The 24,475-nt window shown below is 37.4% G+C and overlaps 1 protein-coding gene across 3 annotated transcripts in view; it reads right to left on the bottom strand.

The window, feature by feature from the left end:
• Positions 1–24,475, bottom strand: part of GRM3 (glutamate metabotropic receptor 3) — a 206,955-nt gene that overhangs the window by 89,861 nt on the left and 92,619 nt on the right. For 2 of the 3 annotated variants that reach the window (XM_016148028.2, XM_016148030.2), the window contains exon 2: positions 1,494–2,095. In XM_016148028.2, coding sequence (XP_016003514.1) covers positions 1,494–1,961 — 468 coding nt within the window. In that variant the 5' untranslated portion in view covers positions 1,962–2,095. Of the gene's footprint in view, positions 1–1,493; positions 2,096–17,332; positions 17,406–24,475 lie in introns of those variants that run through there. The other variant, XM_016148029.2, reaches the window with a different exon arrangement.

The raw sequence follows: 24,475 nt of genomic DNA, 5'->3' as shown, positions 1-24,475 counted from the left end.
TCCTGATCTATGTATAGAAATAGTGGCAAAATTAATATATCTTTGAGATGTGCAGTATTTTCTATCTATCTAATGAAGTCAAAGGGTGTTTATGAAAAACCAATTATTCTAATTACTCATAATATGAGTTTGTGCCCTGAAGAAGGAAAGAAATTTGCAATAGCTCATTTAGAACAGCACAGAACTGTATGTAAAATTTTAAATGCCACAAATATGGGATATAGAAATAAGGTTATTCCAGTGCAAATAGAACAAATTTAAGTGGTTTGTGACATATAAAGACAGCATGAGTGTAATATGGCTCCCTTTAATTATAGTAATTTGGTAGGAAGCAAAGCAAAGTGTATGACTTTTAGAATCATGACCTTTTATTACTGTCACATTAGTGCTGTCATCAGAAAAAAATATATTGAACTTCAGATAACATATAGAAATCATATGGGACAGTTGAAAGAGCACAAAAGTATAAAATATCTATCTAAATTCTAGTTCTTCTGCTACCTACAAAATGGAGTTTTATGAAACCAATCTTTCTGGGGCCTGGGAAAATGAGAAAGTTGAGCTAGATGATTTCTCACCTCATTTCCATCTCTAAAATTCTATGACCCTGGAAGTGAGCATTGCGAGAGTTTGAATAATATGTTCCTTTTTTCCCTAACAAAATTATGAGAGCCAATTACCAGTTTTTTATCTAATTTAGGTTGCATGCTAAATTGTTCCTTTTTTTTTTTTTGTAATTATCTGGCTTTTCAGAATATATTTTCAGATTTATACCATTAAAAAATGTTTATAATTTATCTCTGAGCAAAACTATGCTTTAGTAAAAATTAGTGTGAAAAATTAGAGTTCGGTGATATTGTGACTTCTTGTGATTGATTGTAACAACGGCTTTAAATCATTACTCCACCGTATACCCACATCCTTTGTGATATAACTTTGATGCGCTCATCCTGTGGGCAAAACATAGTTTCCTACTTCTTGACGCTGGGCTGAGCCCTATAAGTTGTTTTTATAATAGGATGTTAGCAGATGTGAATGCAAGTAGAAGCTTGAAAGGAGCCTATGCAGTTAAGTTTGCATTCTCTTGTTCCTCTCTCATCACTCTGAGAAGAATATGCCTGGGCTTGCTCACTGATTTCAGGTGGAAAATAAGGGACAATCTGGAGCAGAGCCACGCCCAGCTGAACCCAGGCTTTTAGCTCAGTCCTATTGATTTTCAGACTTATAAACTATAATAATAAATGATTTTTTGTTTTAAGTCACTAAATTTTGTAGCAGGTTATGCTGCAGTAGCTACCTGATATACTTCTAAACAATTTTCATTGATAGAGAACTCTTCTGTCTATAAATATATATTATTAAATTCCCATAGGAATGTACAATTACATTTTTAATATCAGTCATTGATGAAATTATTAGGATTTATTTTTGTTCTTCCAAGACATAAAATCAAAGAGATACAGCATTTTTGCAGTACCACTGGCCAGTCTTACCTGTATGGAAACACTGCTGTAAGAGCCACCAATGACCCCTGCAATGAGCAGTGGGATATTTTCTTGAATGGCATAGGATCCATCAGGACACATATACTCAGCTTCATCCACTTTAGTCAAAGATGCCCTGACAAATTCCAGTGATTGTTCTAGTGCATAGGTATCTCTTGAGCATGTATCCAAAATGTGAACACCCAACTTCACTCCTGGTAGCAAGTAATTGTCTTTGTTGATTTCATCAATAGCAAACAACATGGCTTCCAGGCGTTGGATTCCTCTGTCTTCATTGATTCGCCCACATTCTTCATTTCCAGTGCCTTTTTCATTAATAGGAAATAGGCCCCCTAAAACAAGGTCACCTTCTATTTTAATCTCCCTTCTTATAAAGTTATGGTCCCCTAAAGAGAGCAAAAATCCTTTTGAAAACAAAGCTAAGGTAAGAACTTGGAGTCTTGTCAACATCTTCATGAATTCTGTTTCGTACCTCTAAGAGGTATCAATGGATGGAGTCAATGTTGTCCACTAGTCTTCCTCTCTCATTTCCAACCTGGGTCTTTGGCCTGTCCTTCAATAAGGGAGGAACAGAGCCTGTCACCAAATTCCTAGAGAGATAAAAATTATATGAATAAAAATGGTAAAGAAAGCAACAATGATTACACTGCTGGTTCATCCGCATTCAGACTTTTGATAACATAATTGCTCAAATTACCATTTACTAAACACATACTGCACCATTGTACTAGGCTCTCTCCCATGGTAACTCTCACTTAGTCTTTGCAATCCACTGTGATGTAGATCTTAATGGTCTTGGCTCCCAGCAAGGGGCACTCAGGACTTAAGAGGTAAAGTGGCCCAATACAATTTACTTCGAATAGAGGTAGTGTCCTGACACTGGTTTTTCTAATCTCAAATTCAGTACTTTCTCTATTGTGGTAACAACTTGGTCATGAGCCTATCACCTCTCTTTTAGCTAACTTTATAACCAACCCCTTTTTATCTATTCTTCTCTTTCCATTTGGAAGCAAAGCAAAATACAATTGTAACTCTGTCACCATTTTTGCAGTCCTACCACCACATTCCTGTCCTCCCTTCATAGATGACCTCTTCAAAAGTATAGTTTGTAGCATTGTCTCCACTTCTCATCACAGATGCTCTCAGCCAAGATCTTGCCTCCATCGTTCCAACCAAATGGCTTGGGAAAAAGCTACTAGTGATCTAGTTCCTAAATTCCAAAAACCCACTGTAGCCCTCATTTTACTTTACCTTAATTGAAATCTTGACTATTTTCTACTAGTTGCAACTCCAGATTTTTGTTCTCATGTTTAATTTCTAACTATATCTCAAATTTCATTGTTGAACACTCTCCACCCCTGCTCCACTCTTGGGCTAGCTCATCCAGCATTCAGAGTTTTAACCATCACTTAAAAGACTCCTAGGTTAACTGACTGCTAAACAGCTCTACCCACACATCCCTCTGACACCTCAATGTCTACATGTCATAAACTTTCCCTTATTTCTGTGAATGGATCTTCTCTGTACTCAGGCTCTCAGGCCAGAAACCTGCATGCTAGAGCCCTTGTCATTTCATCTTCTCCTAATTTTCTTTCAATTAGCCAGTAAGTTCTGTAGAGTCTACCTGCTTAACATCTCTTTAAGCTGTTTCTTCTCTTCTATACCCACTGTGCCAGGCTCTTATCTCCAACAGGACATAGTAGTAGATTCCTAGAGAGTGACTGCCAACCTCCAAAGCACCTTCTCTGTGTGTGTAAATTAGGAAAAGATAACCTTCCTTAAGTACAAAACTTTAAAATGTATTGTTGTATAACCTGTACAGTATGACTGCTGGTGGCTGCCTCCTCCAGCTCATGTTAGACAACTCCCATGTGGCCCTCACATTGAGAGTTCAGTGAGTGCTTATACTGGGGTTTCCACAGTAGATTTCAGCTTAAGACAGTTTTATAAACTGACCTTTTTTTTTTTTTTAAACATCATACCCTAGAAAATATGCATCTTTTAGGAATCAGGTAAAGCTGTGAAGATTGTTTTTGATAGTAGGCTAAGGTCTTCCCACGGATCTTTCCAAAACCCTGCTGTGGAGCCCAGTTGCATGCACACAGACCAATGGATCTATTGCTCTACTCCTTGTCACCCAACTCCCGAACACTAGAACAAACACTGGTCAGCATACTCACTCTGCTTGCTTATCCTCTTTTTGCCTAAAGGAGATAAGCTTACATAACATTAAGAATTAGGTGAAAAAGTGATGACAAGGACTCCTGGAACATTCTCTTAATAGGATACAGTTACACGCCTATGTGTGTGGTTGAGTGTGCTTGTCTGCTCTCCTGCTTTTGTACATAATTGTGTGTTGGTGGGGTTTTATGAAGGAGGAGGTTCTCCTGGATGCTCCTCAACTCAGTCAGGATGCCTGAAAGCCATACCATCTATGTGCTCTCAGAGAAGTTAGCAAATGTTAACAACCTGAGTAGTGCCCTTTGGAAGAAATGCTCTGTTTAATGCATAATCTTAATTGCTGCTCAGATTGACAGGAGATATAGATTTCCTGTCAATCTATATTGACTTCCCCTTACCTCTAGGTTGGAGAATTGACTTCTTCATTCTTCATTATCTTGTCCTTGGCTAGTTCTCAAGTCTTACTGTTCACCATGTCCATCAACATTGTCTCACTCCTGCCTTCAAACACTGTGCTTCGGCCATATTGAACTATGTTCACCTTAGTGTACACCAGGATGTTGATGACCTCTTGCTTCTGTTTATATTGTTCTCTTGGTGGGAAATGCCTTTCTATATCCATTTATCTGGTAAACACTCACTTTTCATTTAAAACTCAATAGTCACTACCAGGAAAGTCCAGGAATTCTTTTCAACCTTCCTTTCCCAGTGAAATTATTTACTTCTTGCTTTATCTTCTTGCTGAAGCTAGTTCAAAAAAATATTTGCTTTTACTATTATAATTCATATTTGTTTCCTTGTCTGATAAATTGGGAATAAATGAAGTGGCATAGCATTTAGGATTTTTAAGATCTGAAGAAGCAAAACTCAACAAAAATACTGAGACAGGAACGAGCCCAATAATGTTCGACATTTTTGACATTTCTCGCTTCTCATGTTAGCAGTGCCCTTTAAAAAACAGCTCTCCTCATACTTTCTGTTCCTTTTGCATGGAGCAAGTGATGGCTTGTTTTTTTGAGACACGAAGTGCTCTAGGTTTTGTTTTGTTTATTTATTTAGGTGTGAACCTCAGCAGTGACGGCAGCAGCCATCGGAATGCTCAGTGTTAACCCAGAGCCTCTCTAGGAGATCTGCCACAGGGTACCTCAAAGGCTAATAATAATAATATTTTTAAAAGTCGATACCATAGTAGAATTATTTTTGTTTCATATCAATTCTGATCTCTTATTGATCTTTATGTGCAATTCCTTCTGAAGCAAAATTGCCATTGAAGACAAAAGACTGCGATCATTATCACTAATGATAAAGAAGCAAAAATTGCTCTATAAAATAATTGTTTTATGTGTGTAATAAAAGAGAATAGTGAATTAAAAGAAAGTCATCAGCACAGTCTTACTATTATCTATGAAAAAATGTAGGTTCTCTTGAATATGAAATTTGACTACTCAAAGACTAAAGATGACCTTAAAGTTTAAGAAAAGCTTAATCCTCTCTTGGGTAATGCTCTTAGTCAAAGACGGCTTCGAATGAAAATTATCTTACACTAAATAGTATCTATTAGTCAGTCTACCTATTTCACAAGTAGGGGCTATGGTTTTGTTTTTGTTTTTGTTTTTGTTTTTAATATCTGTGTCTTCAGGGCCCAGCATTGTGTCTGCAATCCAGAAGATATTCAACAAATGTTTCTTGAAGACACAATTATGTTTGCAAATGACTCTTTGCTATTTTATTTGTGGCATAGGAAATGGGAATTCAAGTAGAGAAATAAATTGCTTTATTTTATTACATACCTAATTGTCCTAAATGCTCTTGCCCTACTACGCTCTTTGATGAAAGAACTGCCAACAGGTAGAACTACAGGAATTACCTCGTATGTATGTAGGAGGAGAATATACTGCCTTTGTATTTGTTAGTTGGATGGGCCCCTATAAAACCAGTAGAGATACATACCTAAGTTAACCTATATTTATTTCTTAAGTTTTTAGTTGGGAGAATACTCATTTAGGTATGTGGATATTATCCTATTTCAAAGCTTTGGAGATACATTCACTCATCAAATATTTATTGAATACTATGTGTGTGCTAGACCATGAGCTGGATACCCAATTATAAACAAATTAATATTATCCCTAATTCTAAATGCTTAGACATTTTGATGTAGAGAGTGATAGAAAAGCACTCTTCTCTGTTTTTACCAACTATCTTTATCATTTGTGATCATCCTAAAAATAAGTATATCATGGGTCTCTTTTAACATGACAGCTGTTATGAAGTGCTTGACTCAAAAAGCAATCCATTATATATTATGTATATTATATACACTTAGAAATTAGACATACAGATCCCAAAAATAAGTTGACTGACAACAATGTCATGTAAAATATTTTTCCTTTAAGTCCTGACAGGGCATCTTTAAGTAACATTTAATATAGTTTTAGAGAATTATAAATTAAGAATCAATTAAAGTAATGTTTACATACACTGTTTTAATATTTTCTCATTTACCTTTTTCCTAAAGCAGAAATTACAATGATTAAGATAGTAGGGCCATACATAATTTAAAAACATTTAGCATTACTTAAAATGAAGTCCTAAGAAACAGAAAGAATGGGAACTTAAAATTTGATGTTGAAAAACAGACAAACATGCTTAATTCAATGCAACTGTTTATCTGTGTAACAGCTTATCAAATCAGGAGAAAGTGCACCAACTACTTCTTTTCGGATTTCTTTTCATTATAAATCAACTAGCAACACATTCTCCAGATAAACAGGCTCCCTACTGTAGCCATATTCATATACAGCCAGAGAATTGCAGCTCTGCAGTCAAACATCTCCATTCAGGGATGATGAGTGATGTGTTGACTATAAACAATCATGCATAGCCTTCTCTATAGGCTACTTGCTCACCAATGTTTTATTAATCCATGCATTAATGGACTCTCAGAGGTTTGCTTGAATATAACCCCTGGAATATATGGGCAGAAAGCATTCTGCATATGCTAATATGTATTTTTCTTCCTCTCTTGATTTTGCTCAGGGATTTGGTATCAGAAATAAAATCCACTTTGACTTAGTGAATAAGTAGTTTATCCAGGGGAAATATAATACCAGAAACCATGCTCACTCTTTCCTTATAAATAAACTCTTAAGTTGCTTAAGGGCTTCTGAGTATTCAAAGCCTACATACTCAGCTGATCTGAAGAAGAGTTAGGGTTAGTGCTAACATATGCAATTGATTATAAATTTGATTATAAATTTTTCAGCTCCAAGATTATAGGCAACAAAAGACATAGCTCATGTTCTTAAACTGCTATTTTCAATTGGGTAAACAGAGGCTGTAATGCTGGCATTTTTAATAGCAGGATGTATCATTACACAATTCTAATTCCTTTACTCTTGCTAGGGAACAAAGGTATTTTTTATCCAGAAGCCTTTAAGAAATGATCAGTGGCTGACTATTTCAAACTTAACCATTTTGATCAGATCTAGCTTAAAATTTCTACTCCTTAGTAGCCTTCTGCATCACTCTACCTGTAAGAGGGTCTCTTCATTTGCTGCATTCCTATGTAGTTTATTTTATATTTATCATGGTAATTATATTTTGTTTTATACTTATTTGCATAGTTTTTTTATAATTGAAACTTAATAATAATAAAAATGGTTTTTTCTTTCCTATTAAAGTATAAGTTACTATATATATATATAAACAATGCCTTAGATGTTGTATTTTCCACAGTGGCTCACATACAGTTGTCAAATGTTAGTTAAATTATAAATTCCAAGTAGCATGTAAGTTCTTCAGAGATTGGTCATAAGAATTAGAAGTTCCACTCAGAGAATGGCAATAAAGAAATTCAGCTCAAATAGCTCTGATCTTTCCTTTGACTATGAATTGCTGATTTTTAAGGAAAAAAAAAACATAAAGTAAAACTGGAAAAGTTGAGAGCACTTGAAGAAATTAGAAAGATTAAAACATACACTATTCATCTGAGATAGATTAGAAGGAATGGAAAGCTACATACAAAATAACAGCTTAAGTTCCTTGAAAGTATGAATGACAAGGCAGAAGAGTGGCAGCCAGGCCTCTGTATTAAGATTTCAAGTTAGGGAAGAGAGTTCTGCTTTCTCTCAAATTTCTCTAATTTGAAGAAGTTTGAAATTCTACAATGTATATAAAATTTCAAATAACCAAAAAATTAGTCCAAGTAGTGGGAGTGAATTGATCAGACCTTTTCTGATGAGACAGTTTTATTCATAGAGAAGATAAAAGAAGCCCAAGATTCATAGGTGACTACATTGAGGAGAGGGACACTGCCTATCTCAATGATGGAGCCAGAAAGGGATGTTGATGATGCCGAAAGGAGAAACTCTCACTTCGCTGGTTGGCCTTGGACAACTGCCCCTCCCCCCACCCCCTCCACCCCTCACAAAGTCATATCTCCTATTTCCTCTATCTTCTGAATTTAGAGGAAAATGTTTTTATGAGGTAGGCAAACAGATTTACAATTCCATTACACCTTGAATCTTAGGGTGATTGCTAGTAATTTACTTTCAATCAATAATATTAATTTGGTTGGATCATTTACTATAGAATGTATATGAAAGATTTATTCACTCCCCTCTAAAGTAAATCTTTATTTTTCTAAATGACAAAGTGCCAGTATTTCTCTTTCTCTCTCTCTCTCTCTTTCTATGTGTGTTTGTATGTGTGTGTTGCCATCTCAGCTGTTTATTTCATTCTCGTTTCCTACCCTCATTACAAAGCCTTGGAATTGGAGCCTTCCCAAACTCCCTGCAGTTTACCTTTGTCCTTTTCATCTTAGAAGCTGCCAACTCTAATAGAACTTACAGGTTTGTCAGCATGAACAGGGAGCACAGAAACTGGGTTTGTCAAAAGCTTTCCCTTTAGCTCTGAACACAGTAGTAATGGAGAAGAAAAGGAGGGATACTGTTCACAGGAGAACATTTTTACCTGTTGGCAATATGATCCATTAAGTGGCTATTATTAATAATGTCCTGTGTGTACATAGTCCTTTCTCTTGAATAATGTCAGTGTTTTGCTCAATGAACTAAATCTTACTGCTTCCTGGTGAGAAAGAATTATATTATATATTACTGGAAAGAGAGAGAGACAGAGAGAGACAGAGACAGAGACAGAGAGAGACAGAGTGAGACAGAGAGAGAGAGAGACAGAGAGAAATGCAAATTGTTCAAGATAGAGTGAGAAGTGAATATAGAATTAGGATTTAAGAAGACTTTTATCATTATTGCCCAATCAATCTTATTCAAAGCAACACATATCATACATGTTTCTACAAAAATATCATCCCCATCTCTCCAGTTTCCCGCAGTATATAAATGATAAAATGAAAGAGCACCATCTTTGCCTAGTGCTAAATAAAGTCTTTAGAATATCTATAGCTTGCTTCTGTTTCTGGTCAAGTTATAATAACTGGTATTGGACTTGCCTTCTGCCTAAAAATAGCTATTAAACTGGACAAAACATAAAAGGCAAACTTTGACTCTTTAGAAAAAGAATCCTATGAGGGAAGCCCAATGGTTGCACTTTTCTGCCAGGAGGCAATGGCAGTCTAGTTGACCTCATTAGGCTGAGATTAGAGTTTTTGAGTTCTAAAGTGATTACAATTTGTGGGGCAGGGAGCTGTATGGAAATGATGAGCATAAGGGGTAGCCTGGATTTTCTCTTGTGGTTTGACTGATTAACATCCATTTGTTTTCTGAAAACCATATCACAGTTTTCAATTGGGAACCAACACATATGTTTACAAGGTGAAGTGAATCTATTCCTGGCTTGAGAGGTAAATGCCTCGTGACACACATGACTAACCAGAATGTGATGTGTCCCTGGCCACAGCAGTTGGTTCTCTGGGATGAGCCTATGACCAAATCATTGCCAACCAAGGTTAATTTGAGAACATTTTTTGGAACCACTAGGAGAAAAGCATCCTGTTTCTGTTAGAATGACTTAGAAAGATGGGTATAAGCCTGAAGCTATTGGCAGCCACCTTATCTCCATGAGGCAAGAGCCTGTCTGAGATGCAGAGCAAAGAGATAAATAGTGAAACCTGACAATATTATATATGTTATTTAATTAAGCAAAAATTTCCCAGTTATGTAAACTCTTTTTCCCCAAGTCAGTTTAAAATCTGTTTTCTGTCACTTGTCACTAATGATTCCTGAATAGAAATCCTCCTCTTTTTCCCATTCGCTTTTCCTAAAGATTCTAGAATTCATTGAGCACCTGTGCTAGAGACTATGAATAATATTCTACATAGATTGTTAATTTCATTCTGTAACATTCCTTTTACCCAAACATGCCCTTCTCCAGATGCCTGGCGTTGTCCTGAATCTCAGATGGCCCCAGGGCTTATGGTGGCTCCCACTGTGTTACCTTATTTATGATGTTTTTTCCTAGAAATGCAACTATTCCAAAGTCATTTCTTCCCTCATACTCTTATTGGAATCCTCATTTTCTCAATTTTCCTACTTATTACAAATGAAACCATTTGTTTTATTAAACCATCTGTTTTTAGCATGTTAATGCAAGTTAATTTGTTACCCATTTATGGATGATCAAGTTTTTAAATAGGCCAAAATATTGGCTTAAGAGAAAAGAAATATTTTTAATCATAAAATTTTAGATACCTCGGTGTACAGATAAGGAAGTATCAGAACCTAACTGATATTCTTCAAGTTATGGCACTTATGAACTCCATACTCAAATAGAAGCAACTTCTATATATCAGACACTGTGAGACTAGGCTTAGAATAATTGCCATCAAATAGGCAATTAAATGCCACCGATAACTTATCTCTAGCTCTTCTAGTCAATGACATGACTTTAGAACATTTTTCTTTTCAGTTCTGTTTTGTTGAAAATTTGGGGGAAAATTATTTGTATACTTCACTTGGCTGGTATGAGCTCTGAAGACCCATATATACATATTTCTTTCCAAGTCCATTTAGTAATGCCACATTGATAGCTTCAAATTCACCACAATGGGAATATTTATATTGGAGAAATCAGCGAACATTAATAACCAGTCCCCTCAGAAGTCCTATATGTCTAGTTGTTAAACATTGACCAGCACACCACTGGTGGTAAATTTAACAATATTGTCTTAAAATCCATTCCTAGAGAAGCAAATTGAAAGAGCCTGGGAAAACAAGAGAATGATGCTTTAGATCAGTGTTTTTCTTTCCTCATTTTAAATAATTTTTTATTTTTCCATTATAGTTGACATACAATATTTAATTAGTTTCAGGTGTACAACACTGTAATCAGCTATTTGTATGACTTATGAAGTTATCACCCCGATAAATCTAGTATCCAATCGATACTATACATACTTATTATAATAACATTGACTATATTTCCCATACTATACTTTACATCTCCACAAAAATTTTGCAACTACCAACTTATACTTCTTAATCTTTTCTCCCTTTTCACTTTTTCCTCCAAACCCCTTCCTATCTGGTAACCATCGAAATGTTATCCATGAGTCTGTTTCTGTTTTCTTTGTTTATTTTCTTATTTAGATTCCACATGTAAATGAAATTATATGGCATTTGTCTTTCTCTGTCTGACCTATTCCACTGAGCACAATAGCCTGTAGGTCCATTCATGTTGCTGCTGATGGCAAGATTTCATTCATTGCTATGGCTCAGTAATATTCCTTTTATATATATGCCACCTCTTCGTTATCCATTCATCCATGGATGAACACCCAGGTTTCTTGGCTATTATAAATAATACAGCAATGAATATGTAGATGCATATGTCCCTTTGAAGTTGTGTTTCTTCAGATAAATATCGAGAATTGGGATAACTGGGTCCTTTTTTGTCTCTTGTTATAGCCTTCATTTTAAAGTCTATTTTGTCTAGTATAAGTATTACTACCCCAGCTTTTCTTTTTCATTTTTATTTTCATAAAATATTTTTCTATTTCTTTTTCTTTACTTTCAGTCTGTTATGTGTCTTCTGATTTGAGTGAATCTCTTGTAGGCAGCATATGAGTCTTGTTTTCTTATCCATTCAGCCATCCTATGACTCGAGTAGAACATTTAATCTTTTTACATTGAAAGTAATTGTTGAAAGATATGTAGTTATTGCCATTGTATTATTTATATTTTTGTTCTCTCTCTGTCTCTCTGTCTCTCTGTCTCTCTGTCTCTCTGTCTGTCTCTCTCCTTCTTCTTCTTTTTCTTCTTAAAGAAGACCCTCTAATATTTCTTATAATACTGGTTTGGTAGTGATGAACTCCTTTACTTTGTTCTTGTCTGGGAAGCTCTTTATCTGTCCTTCGGTTCTAAATGATAGAGTAATCTTGGTTGTAGTTCCTTGATTTTTATCACTTTGAATATTTCATGCCAATCCCTTCTTGCCTGAAAAGTTTCTATTGAGAAATAAGCTGACAGGCTTATGGGGAGCTCCCTTGTAGGTAACTGACTGCTTTTCTCTTGCTGCTTTTAAGACTCTCTCTTTGTCTTTAAGCTTTGGCATTTTAATTGAGATGTGTCTTGGTGTGGGTCTTTGGGTTATCTTGTTTGGGACACTCTGTACTTTCTGGGCTTGTATGTCTATTTCCTTTGGTAGCTAGGGAAGTTTTCCATCATTGTTTCTTCAAATAGGCTTTCAATACATTGCTCTCTCTCTTCTCCTTATGGTACCCCAATGCTTGATATTGCCCCAGAAGCCCTTAAACTATCATCATTTTGGCAGAGGGGATTCTTTTTCCTTGTTGCTGTTCTGATTGAGCATTTTCTGTTACCTTATCTTCTAAATTGCTGATTCCATCCTCTGCTTCACCTAATTTACTATTGAGTCCCTCTAATGTATTCTTCACTTCAGTTATTATATTCTTTATTTCTGACTGTCTCTTTCTTATGTCTTCTATCTCCATTTTTATGTTTTGTATCTTTTTGTTGAAGTTCTCACTTAGATCATGGAACATCCTTATAACCAGCACTTTGAACTCTGCATCTGGTAGATTGCTCGTCTCCATTTGGTTAAGTTCTTTTCATGGAGTTTTGTTCCGTTCTTTCATTAAGGGACATGTTTCTTTGTCTCCCCATTTTGGCTGCCTCCTTGTATTTGTTTCTATGTATTACATAGGGCTGCTATGTCTCCCAGTATAAGTAGAGTTGCCTTATGTAGTAGGTTCCTGTGGGACTCAGTGGTGTAGTCTCCCTGGTTACCTGAGCCAGGTGTTTCAGGTGTGTTCCTTGGGGAGTTTGTGTGTGCCTTCCTGTTGTAGTTGAGTCTCAGTTGTTTTTACAGCAATGGCAGAGACTGACCCTCAGTCTGATTGGTTGTGAGAACTGACCATGACTACAGTGGAGTTGCTGCTGTGCAAGGGCTGATCCTACAAAGCAGGATATACTTTAGCAGGGGTCTTGTGCCTTCCCGGTCTGCCCTTTTGGTGTGCTGTCTGTGGAGGCATCTGAGTGGTGCTCTGGCTAGGTTGGAAGACTGGTGGTCACTGAGTATGCTGCCCTGGTGAGGGGCCTTGCCCTAAGCCAAGTTAAGCTGCGGCCTGTGCCCTGCCTGAGGCTGCCTGGCATGAGCCACAAAGCAATCTGCAGATGGCTGCCGCTCATGCTGGTTTGGAGGTACCTAGGAGAGGCCAAGGTTCTATTTGAGGCTGGCTGCCACAATGCTGGGCTTGGGGCAGCTCAGAAAGAGATATGGAGTATGCCAAGACCAAATGCAATTTGTTTGGGGTTTGTGAACCTTTGAGAGATTTTAGGAAAGTCTGTAGCATGAGTCAAGACAGGCCATTTGTATGGAAAAGCCACTGGAAATGTCTTGGATGGGCATACATGTTGGGTTGGGCAGGGTCTCAGGGAATCACCAGAGCAGGGTGAATGGTCTTAGTCAGGTTAACGGAGACTCAATTATGGTGGCCACCTGCATCTGCATGTGGCCACAATGGAACAATAGCCTCTGCCAGCACTTCTGTCTGAGAGAAAGCGGCCCCTGCAGCCCTCACTCTGAAGCCAGACAATTCAGTTCCTCCCCGTATGTCCCTGGTGCCTCTCAAGCTCTGCCCCAGCACTGAAGCTCAGAGCGAGAGAGTCTATCAGCAAATTAAATTCCTGTGCGGGCCCTTTAGGAGGAGGTTTTGGGACTCCAGCAGAACTTTGTCTCTCTCAGGCGCAATCCCTACCAGTTTTCATAGCCAGAGTTGTGGGGACTTCTCTTCCTGTCACTGGAGCCTTGGGCTGGGGATCCTGGGGTGAGACTGGGACCCTTTGCTCCTCAGGCAGGCATCCCTGTAGCCAAGATATTCCTCCCAATTTTTAACTGCCACATGTGGGTGTGGGACTGGCCTTTTTAGCATCTCAGCCTGTCCTACCAGTCTTAACATGGCTCCTACTATATGTCCTTAGTTATAGGACTTCTGTTCAGCTAGACTTTAAGAAATTCTCAGTAATGGTTATTCTGTAATTTAGTTGTAATTTTGATGTGGTTGTGAGAGGATGCAAGCACAGCACTTACCTACTTCTCCATCTTGACTTGAAAGAAATCAGTGTTTTTCTAATTGCAGAGCATAAACTATTTGTCATGAAATACGTTAGTGAATTGTAATGAGTAACTTAAAAGGAAATGGAAGAGTTCAAAATACAGTAGAAAATATCAAAATACTGATCTAAGGCATGTAGTAAAGATGAATATTATTTTCTAAAACTTTTTGGTAGGATGTATTTATGTATGTATGAGTGTATATTTTGGGTAACAATGTAAAATAATTTCTTACTGAATCATGGCAAAAATATTTTGAAAGTTTGAAAGTCACTGTTTACAATGTGGGTTCTCTGTTCCAAAAAATGTTTAAATCTACTTCATGACCTTGGCATATGGTTACCTATCTGTGCCTCATTTTGCATGTGTATAAAATGGAGACAATCTCATGGGGTTGGTTTTAGTATTAAGTGAAATAATTAATATGTAACTTTAGCTTAATAAGTGTTAGCCATTGTTTGAATTCTTAATAGTGAGTAGAATTTGCCAATGGCTCTCGTGAAATTGGAAGGTATTTTGGACTTTCCATATAACCACCTATAAGCTAACGCCACTGTTGTTCCATGATTGGAAAACTTTAACTATCTAGTCTTTATTTCCTCATTTAGTGAACAGAACCACCTGATGCTAATCCTCCAGCATCCTGCCTTTCTCCTAGCTGATTTTTAAGAGTCTTGTGATCTTGGAAATGATGCAAAGTGGGACCTTATGTCTTAGATGTCCAGTAAATTCTGGTGTTTATGGGTGCTAAATTTCATAAAATACCAAGAGAAAATGGAAAGTGATTACTCAAGGAAAAGAAGCAAGGTGCTCACAGCAAATTGATTTATTATGTTTCTTTAGAAAAACATATTTATATCCCTGTTCCCTGATCTTCTCCTGTCATACTGAGTTTTATTGGGAGGGGGCCGGGCACCTCTTGTTCTGAGTCAGTCTGGACTAGGACATTAAATGACTCCTCTGCTAAAAGCAGATTATTTTCTAAATTGTCTTAATTTTTATTATCCCATCTCATTAGGGGCCTCAGCTACAGAAGTTTTGGCACTTGTGGCTGTAACAATTATTTGTATTTAAATTTTATGGCAACTACTGTGCCTATGCCAACAAGTTTGGGCTGTCTTCTGCCCTTTTATTCAATCCCTACATGTGTTTCTGGGAGAATTGATCCCTGTGTCTTAGTACACATCCAAATGTGGGACGCTCCTAACGTATAGCTTCTGGAATAGCTACAACATTGAAGCTATGTTGACAATATAGTTGTGAACTGGCAAGACTAACATGCCCCTTGTATAGCTTGAAACTTTGAACTGGATCTGATTTTATCTGTGTTTTTAAAAAGGCCAAGAATAACACAAAGATCTCATATAACACAGCCTCAAGGTATGCTTTCCTTTCTTTGTATTGAACCCAGGTTATCAGTATGAAATTATGGCATTCCAGAGTTGCATAAAGGCCCATTTCCCCAGGCAATAAAGGGGGGTCTGTGAGAAACAAAAGAGTGCCTCCTCTATGAAACTGCTCATATAAAAGCCAAAACCAAGCAAAAGTAATCTACGGTGTTGGAAGTCAGTATAGATTTCAGTCTTGGGGATGTGGGAAGTGAGTGACTGGAAGGAAGCACGGGAGTGCTTCTTGAGTACTGATAACGTTCTCCTTATTGATCTGGATTCTTGTTTCATGGGAGGACATTTCAGTTTGTGAAAATTCATCAAATTATACAATCATGATGTATGCATATTATACTTCAGTGAAATTTTAAAATGAAAAAGCCAGGCTAGAATGAAAAAGAATGGCTAGTGCAGCTGTGTATATTTTAAAATGGTTTTATATGACAAATTGGCCACAGGGGTATTGACATAAACTTGCAACTATGGGCTTGTTGAAGTCATTAGCCCTGTTGAAAGAATCCCTTAACACCTGGTGAGCAGCCCTGGTGTAAAATGAGGTGCCTTACATCATTGCGAATGAGTGCTGGCCAGGCAGAGCCTCCTCTTCATTATAATAGGAAGCTAGCCACTTTGTTTTCCTTCCTATATCTAAGCAGAAACCAGGAATCTGAGTATAAATGACAACATGCATGCAGTCTGACAGTCGGTACCTGTGATCTAACAGCTCAGGTTGGGCATAGAAAAGAGCAAAGTGAGCTCCAGTCAGAGGGGCCGAACTTCAGGCCCATTCTCAAGTGAGGCAACTGCTACTTTCACAGTTTGAGTTCTGAAAGTGAATGGAATTAATTTTTGGCTTTATGACATTCAAGTGTTCAAGAAATTCCGTCCAATAATTTTTAAGAAATCACATTGTATCTATGATGTGCCAGGCCCCCAACCTTATGTTCTAAGGATACAAGGATGAGCGGGACAGCATCCTGCTAAATACAGAGAAAAAAGGATTTCTTGGGACTATGCTACTATCAAAAGCTAAATATAAAGTGCAACCAAAATTTATTTTGGCAGAGCACTCCAATGTGAGAAAACTGACAAAGACCAAAAGACTCCTCCTTCATTGTGATGATCGTTTGCTTTTACCATACAGGTTGGGATAAGTCACTATTTCAAGATAGGGTGAGCAAATCATTATAACAGAGTTCCACAGACTGCAGATACCACTGCTCTTTCCAGATATGTTCTTTCCCACTGTCTTTTGGGGTGCCATTTTAGATAACTGGGAAACTTATGCCCACGGAGGATAACCGATGGCCCAAGATCAAAATGTCAGTAGGTAGCAGTCCTAAGCCTGTATCTCAGGCACCTGCTTCTATTATCTCCCTCATGCTCCATATTTCTGGTTACAATGGACTCTCATATTTAAAAAGTTCACGAATCATTTGCTGCAAAGTGGATTTGAATTATCTTTCCTATTGCAATCTTTTAGGTACATATTTTTTTCTCTAAGCTGAGCTTTTATCAAATCCTTGTTGTTGTTGTAATCACAATAGCACCAAATTTGTCTTTCTTATCTCTGTTGCTCCCATTAGATAACATCAAGCTTCTATTGATCTTTGCTTCTGACTGCTGCAGCCTTCTTCTATTTGAACTTCACACACCTTAACTATTTTCACTTGAGTCTATTCAAGATACTGCTCTAAACTTCTTTACCTGTGGTCACTTGAACAGATTCAAAGATCTCTTGTCACTCTAAAGTTAGTCTTAGCATCACCAGTTTCAATCACTTTACCCATTCACTTCTTTTACAGCCCATTTTCTTTAGCTCCTAGGAAACACAAAGATAATATTTTATGCTTTCTCTTTTCATTCTTAACTCAGCATATAAGTTTGAACAAGTTAATTCATGAGTTAGCTCATGGGACTAGTAAAGTCTACAGCATTTGATCTGTCCAAGTTGTATTATTCTGGAGAACACTTGTGTTGTGTGTTTGGCTATAGTCTGTATTGCAAAATTATGCCATTGGTCATAAAGTAAACTGTGACACACATACCTGACAAGCTTTGCTCAAACTGGTTATCATAACTAAACTTGTGAGTACCAGCAATCTGTGTAGGTTAGTATGCTCTTTCCTTGTGAGGGATAATGGGGTGCCAGGCAACACACATAGCAAGAATACAACGAATATTTGTTTACGATATAAATGTTTTCTCCCTTGTTTTAAACTTTGCAGTAAATCCTAGTTTTCTTTTTCACTAGATCCTTCATTCCTGAATGAAGAAAATAATGAACATTTTTGAATTCACATGAGAAATGGTTTACATGTACTCATTTACTCCTCTCAAGATTTCCGTTGTACATAAATGAGTAAAATGGGTTTAGGCGCAAACTTAAGTACTTCTTGCTCAGAACTCTTCATGTACTGAATAGATCTGATTCCCAATTTTCTAGCCTTTCTTTTATTATTATCTGCCTTTAGGAATTGTGTTTGAACATCCCAGAGGACTCCGAAAGGCAGATAAGTAGCGCATGACAGTAAGTCACCTTCGATGTCTTGTCTTTCTGATGCTTTGCTTTCCTTGGACACATTTGTGTTAGCCTCACCTAAATTCCTACAGTATTGTTGTCTTGAAAATATTTTATCTCATCTACACATGTTCCAATTTAATATCAGGAGACCCATTCCTTGAGGTCATGGCACTTGGAAATGATCCTAACGAGGGAGAGGACCTTTGAACATGAATTTGTTTCCACACTTGGCATCCATTAGCTGTGTCATCAGGACCATCTTTGGAGCCAGCTCCATCCACTGTCCAGATGTTCTTCAACTGACACTTAGACGATATTTACACCTTGCTGTTTAGCATACACATGGAGTAATAACCTTGGGGAATTTCAAAAGCCCTGAACTGTAATTACTGTGAAACTGTAGGCCAAAATACCCCAGTGGTATGGATGTGGAACTATTTGAGCATCCCCTCCACAGCTCACCAGTAACCTATTTCACCATGGGAGAGACACCACTTTATGGGATCTGTGGTGGGACACACAGATGTTACCCGAAAGATGGTATTTCACATGACATCCAGGTTTAAACCACACCTGTGGTCTAAACATCATTTCTTCATTAAGTAGAAAACTTGCAGTGGTTATAAGAATTAGAAAATGAGCTCCGATTATTATTTTTTTTGCTGACAAATATTACCTTATATTTTAATTAAAACTGCACAAAGAATGAACATATCTATTTCCTTAAATATTAGTGATGTTGTATGAAATTTACATGAAATCCCCTGCTAGAATGTTAGCACCTGATTGTGTTTAATGATGTACAAGTGTTGATCAAAACAAATTCTTAAATATTTGCCCTCTAACACTTTTCTGGAATATGTTATTAGAGCTGTGGAGGCTTGACAAATGGGATGGCAAGAACGGTGATACTATCTTTGAAATGGATGAGCCAAGGGAGAAAATGAGGGTACTTTTTGGAGCCAGTTGAACAACAGGAGCCTAATTTTATGAAAAACTTCACAGTGTACTTCTTAATACATTCGTTCTATTGCTCCTTTCTCCAAACAGCCACTATCCTCTGCATTGCAATAAAATGTATGTTCTTGTTTTTAAAATTTGAATATTCATAGATTATAAATGTGTTAGTAGGAAAGCCTTAGAGATCATCCAGTCTGACTCTTAATGCTCTCAATTTTCATATGAAGAGTCAGATTCAGATGGGATAAGGTGCTCCCTAGATTAGGGTCTCACTTTAAAATTTAGTTAAGGGCTCCTGGCTTGGATGAAATCTAGTCTGCGTGTGGTGCATATTTGGAAACACCTGTGGATGTAACACAAAATAACACATTATGCTTGGTTCTTCAAATATATGTTCTTCTTCCAGATAGAGATGTTACTTTTCCCCAAGTAATTTGGAATTCCTGCTGACATTTTCCTTCCATTAGACAATACTGTCCCTTCCCAAGGGAACAATTAGGTAAAGAAAGATTCAGGGATGCTGGTGTGAATGAGCCCAAGCAGAGAAAGGTATTCTATTGTTTAATCACAGGGACTGATGGCAACCAGCTGTAGGAAACATAAAGTGTGTGTTGGCCACATGCTGTTGCTCTGAGAACAATGGTGAAAGAGTGAAAGGTTAAAACAAAAGCAAAAAGCAAGATAATAGGTGTATCCACAGGCTGTTTCCTGCCAGGTGAAGGAAAAAACGAAAGAGCATTTCCCTGAGAAAGGCAACTACTTCAATCTACTGAGCTTATGAAAAAAAGGAAAAGTTAACCACAGGGCATCAGGAAAAACAACAGTGGAGAGGACCTAACTACAAATGCTAAGTGTTCCTCTCACAAATGTTAGCTCCAGGCTGTGCTGTTTAGTGGGGTGTGAAATCACAATTAACAGAGCAAGGGTTTTGTAAGTGAGCTGAGACAGCTTCGAATTACATCCTGCTATTAACTGCATTTAGAACAACCACATTGAACAACTCCATGTTTATTGGACTGTGATATGGTCTTGAAGAAATTAATAAACACAGTTGATTATAGTTACACTTACTGTGTTGGTATTTTAGATCTTAACCACTTAGGATGATTCCCAGTGTGGGATGCAGAAGTAGGAAATGTGTAGAGTTAATGCAACTAGAGTTTTAGGAGCCAAGGTATTCCAACGGAGTCTTCCTGTTTGATTTTCCTTTATCTATTTGAAGACTTTTGTTGAGATTATACCTGGACTCCATTGAATGTGGTTTAGGCTAAAACTCTTTGAAACCTAATGGTCTAGACAAATGAATAGGAGCTCAGAGAACACACCTAATCTATAAGGAAGGAAGAAGCTTTGATATATATAGATTAAAGATTTTACATATCACAACTGCCCCTGTAAAAACTTTTCTATGAAATAAAATAGAAAATGTGGCTTAAAATATAAAAAATAAATCTCCTGTCAATTTTCTTTTCCTAAGATAATGGCTTTGAAATTCTTTCTTGCCCTTAAAATATTAGAAGGTTCATTATCATTTCTTTTTCAATACATATTAGTGAAAGTTTAGAAACTGTAACAGAGCATGTTTTAAGAATAAAATGTTTCATTGAGTGTACTGACACTTAGTTAAGCTAATGCGGCAGCTAACTTTTCATCCCTTGGCTCAAGGGTGCCCTGCTTAAATTTTTCTCAGGGTAATTGATTGTGTAATGGAATCATGGACACTTGCATGTGGAAGTGAATTTATAAACTGTCTCTTCCGACAGTAAGGGTCTAGAGCAATGGTTGGCCTTGTCTACATTATTAAATCAGTTGAAATCAAAACCAGGACTAGAACTAAGTTTATGATTCTGAAGTCATCTTTGAGCATGTTGTCTGCATTGAAAGGTGTCAATGGTCTTTGCTATACTAGTTCTGCAAAATCACTACAAAATTGACATTAGAATCTTTAACCCATAGGAGGCACTTGGCTCCAGTCAGTTTTTGTCAGGCCAACTCTCTTATTCAAAGAAGCTGCTTCTAAATGGTCTGTTTTACCAAAGAATCACTAAAAGTACCACTGGCTCTCCATCCAATATACTTTTGAGTAAAGTAATATAAGCCCTGTGAAATCAGCTTTCCAGATTGTGACAGTAGTAAATGCATTAGCCTAAGAATTTATCCTGGTTTAGGTGAAACAAAAATGATGAAGGCCATGGCTGAATTATGATGAGTTATGGGGACTTAAAAACCATCTGGGCTTTAGTTTTTCAATCTGCAGAACAAAGGTTTTGAGCTGAATGATCTCTGAGGTACTCTTTAGCTTATACATTTTCCTTTTCCATTTTAAGTTCAGTGGTGATGAATATTTCTGGAATTCTAGCCATCTATTCAACTTAACACTCTCTTCAAATCTTGTATAGATTTAAAAACCATATATATATTTTTTTCTATGCATGGCTAATCCTGTACTAGTCCAGTGGTAGGGAAGCCAAATGGCCCATCCTGCCATTTGTTCTCATCTGTCCATCTCTCTCCTGCCGAGGATGGAACACAAATGAATTAATCATAAAATAAAGATTAGCGAGCCAGATGAGGAAAACATTATCAAAATATAATCAGGAACTCAATATTATTGAAAGATATTTAATGTTCGATGCCTACCTATAAGAAGGTTTTTATTTTTGGCAACATTGAAAGAAAAGGAAGAAAGGACAAAAAAGGGAAAAGAAAAACTCTTATTAAGGGCCTACTTTATTTTAAGTATGAGACTAGACATATGCATACAGTTCTAATTTGGTCCTCTCCATCATTCATTTATTTACACTAATATTAATCAGTGCACTTACATGCCAGGCACAGAAGATACAGAGGTGAATGGAATAGACATAGTCTTTGTCCTCAGTGAGCTCACTTCATTGGGTTGATATTTATCTTTGACTTTACACATAAAAAGTTCTTGTGCTTTTATAAAACTATAGATTTCATTTAGAAACTCTGAAAATGTGTCTTCTTTTAAGAATTCCTCCTAGCCATAAATATATTTAAAAATGGGTATATATACATTTTACTATAAAGATGATATAGAATATTTTGTCCAAAATTTTCTCACTGCAAAGGTCCAAATTCTTAGGCTTCCAAGTTCTTCGTAAGCAGCTCTGTAGGAAGACATTTGTGTTGTGTTGAAATAGAGAGGCCAGTTGACTTCTCCAAAGTCACAGAGGTGGCAGTAAGCTCTGGATCCAAGGTGTGTGCTGATGTCTGGGCCAGATTTCTAGTTATACCGTTTTCACCTTCCTAATGGTTTGGTCAGATTTTCTGGTGTCCAAGTTTCCAGGTTTGGAGGATGGTGTTCTAAACCTAGGCCTGCCTTTTCCAAGGTGGGCCAGTGCTGCAGTAAGAGAGGACTCTCCCTTTATCCTTTGGTCAATGCCCCCATTCTACCCCAATAGCATGCTGTGAATAATTAGATAAAGCCTACCTCCCACTGCCTTCAGGAGGTTTGGGCACATCTGCCAAGTCAAATAAGCTTTATCTCAGTCAAGCATTGCCTGCCCCTCTGCTATGGCCAAATGCCCAGACATTTTGCTGTTGTTGAACTAAGCCAACTGGAGAAGAAAATGACCCAAATGCCAGCCCTAGGAGAGTTATGAGATCTAAGGGAAATTTCCACAAGGTAAAATATGCAAATGAGAAAGCCTGGTTTTTCTTCTCATCATAAATCAGCCTTATCACACTGGCCATGTAGTGTCAAGACAGGCAGTGCACCCAGATTTGGCAGCAAAGAGAACCAACATGGACACTTGGCTAGGAGCCCAAGGGCCTGGGCATGAGGAATAAGCAGAACCCATTTCTGTTTCATTCCATATGCTTCCAAGAGTTTCCTTGTATCTCTTGTAAGGCTTATTATATTCTGTGTGGTAGAGAATCTTTCTCTGCCCTTGTTCAGGTCCCCTGCTGGACATCCTTCATAACATATTCAGCTCCTTATTTATCTGTTCCTGCACATATAGTAGATGTTTGACTCTTACCTCTGAGATGGTAGTGCTCATCCACACCCTCATGTTGCATATATGGGAACTAGAAGTTTCTCTGATGCCCTAGTAGAAACCCATGGCAAGTTGTCTGTTCAGAAATCTTTGTAACTCTTGCTTCTGATCCTCATGCTCCTGTGGGCAATATTTCTTCTTGGTGGGGAGTCCTTCATGGTCTCCGTTGCAGAGCAGAATCAATAACATGACACTCTGCAATTTTTTTTTCAGGGCCCCAGAGTGTCTGGGAGAGACATCAATATTACATTAGGCTGCCACAGAGGGCAAGAGTTTCTGGCACAGCACATCTGTTATTGCAATCCTTGAAGAAAAGCTATAGCATTCTCTAACATGGTGCTTGGGTCAGCCTTAGCCACAAGCATTCTCATAATGAAGGATGTGGGTCGTGCTGCTTGTGAGTCACAGAGGTACAGTGCTCATAATGGGCGGTGGCGGGGGTGCTTTTTGTAGTGGACTTGTAGGAAGAAGAGCTAGATTGGGTTGCTGACATTGCCAAGCTACTTTAGGATTTTAAAGCAGTTTTCTCATCTGTAAGATAATGGTAATAACACCTTGCAATGTTGTTTGTGAACTTATATGAGATATGCTCATAGATGTGCTGTATAGATTATAAAGAAAGCTTACAATGGAATATCTTATTATCATTGTCTTTGCCAGCTCCCTTTTTGAGGAATTCCATGTAAAAGTGGCTTGGGTCAGACTTGAAATTAATCAGTGAATTAGTATATATATGATGGATTTGGGGAATGTGCTGAACACTCCCCTCTGTCCCACAGAGATCCTAGTCCCCAGCTTCTTACTAGTCCTACAACCTTACTACTAGATTTATTCCTTATACCCACAAGTCTCTTACTGTAATATAAATTCCACTGGCAGAGCATATTGCAATTTTTTTTCAATCAATAAAGGACATTTTAGATGGCCAGGGGCGAAAAGTTGCTATAAAATTTCTAAAAACAAACATTGTCAACCTTCTAATTTGCCCTTGTCACAAGGATGAGGTAGGGTCAGGGTTGCAGATTGAATTTCAGAATAAGAACAATAAATGCAGCTTCAAAGGGAAAGAAATATGAGATGTGAACACTGTTTTTGATAGAGAAGAATAAAGAACCATAAAATCTGTACAAATTCTCCCCACTTGATTGTAGTTTCTTGGGTTTTTGTTTGTATATTTGTTTTGTTTTGTTTTCTGGTTTTTCAAAATATGTTTTCCTGAGTCATTTAGGGTGTCTGTGTGTGTGGCTAGGGAGAGGATACATTACAGATAGTGGTATTACGGGATTTAGCTCCCACCTTTCTAATTTCTCTCAAAAGTTCTTATTCCAGGCCCAAAGCAGG

This window comes from Rousettus aegyptiacus, unplaced genomic scaffold (genome assembly GCF_014176215.1).
Source record: "Rousettus aegyptiacus isolate mRouAeg1 unplaced genomic scaffold, mRouAeg1.p scaffold_m13_p_13, whole genome shotgun sequence".
Classification (NCBI taxonomy): domain Eukaryota; kingdom Metazoa; phylum Chordata; class Mammalia; order Chiroptera; family Pteropodidae; genus Rousettus; species Rousettus aegyptiacus.
Note: the sequence above shows the minus strand (reverse complement) of the source record. Positions and strands in the feature narration are given on the sequence as shown.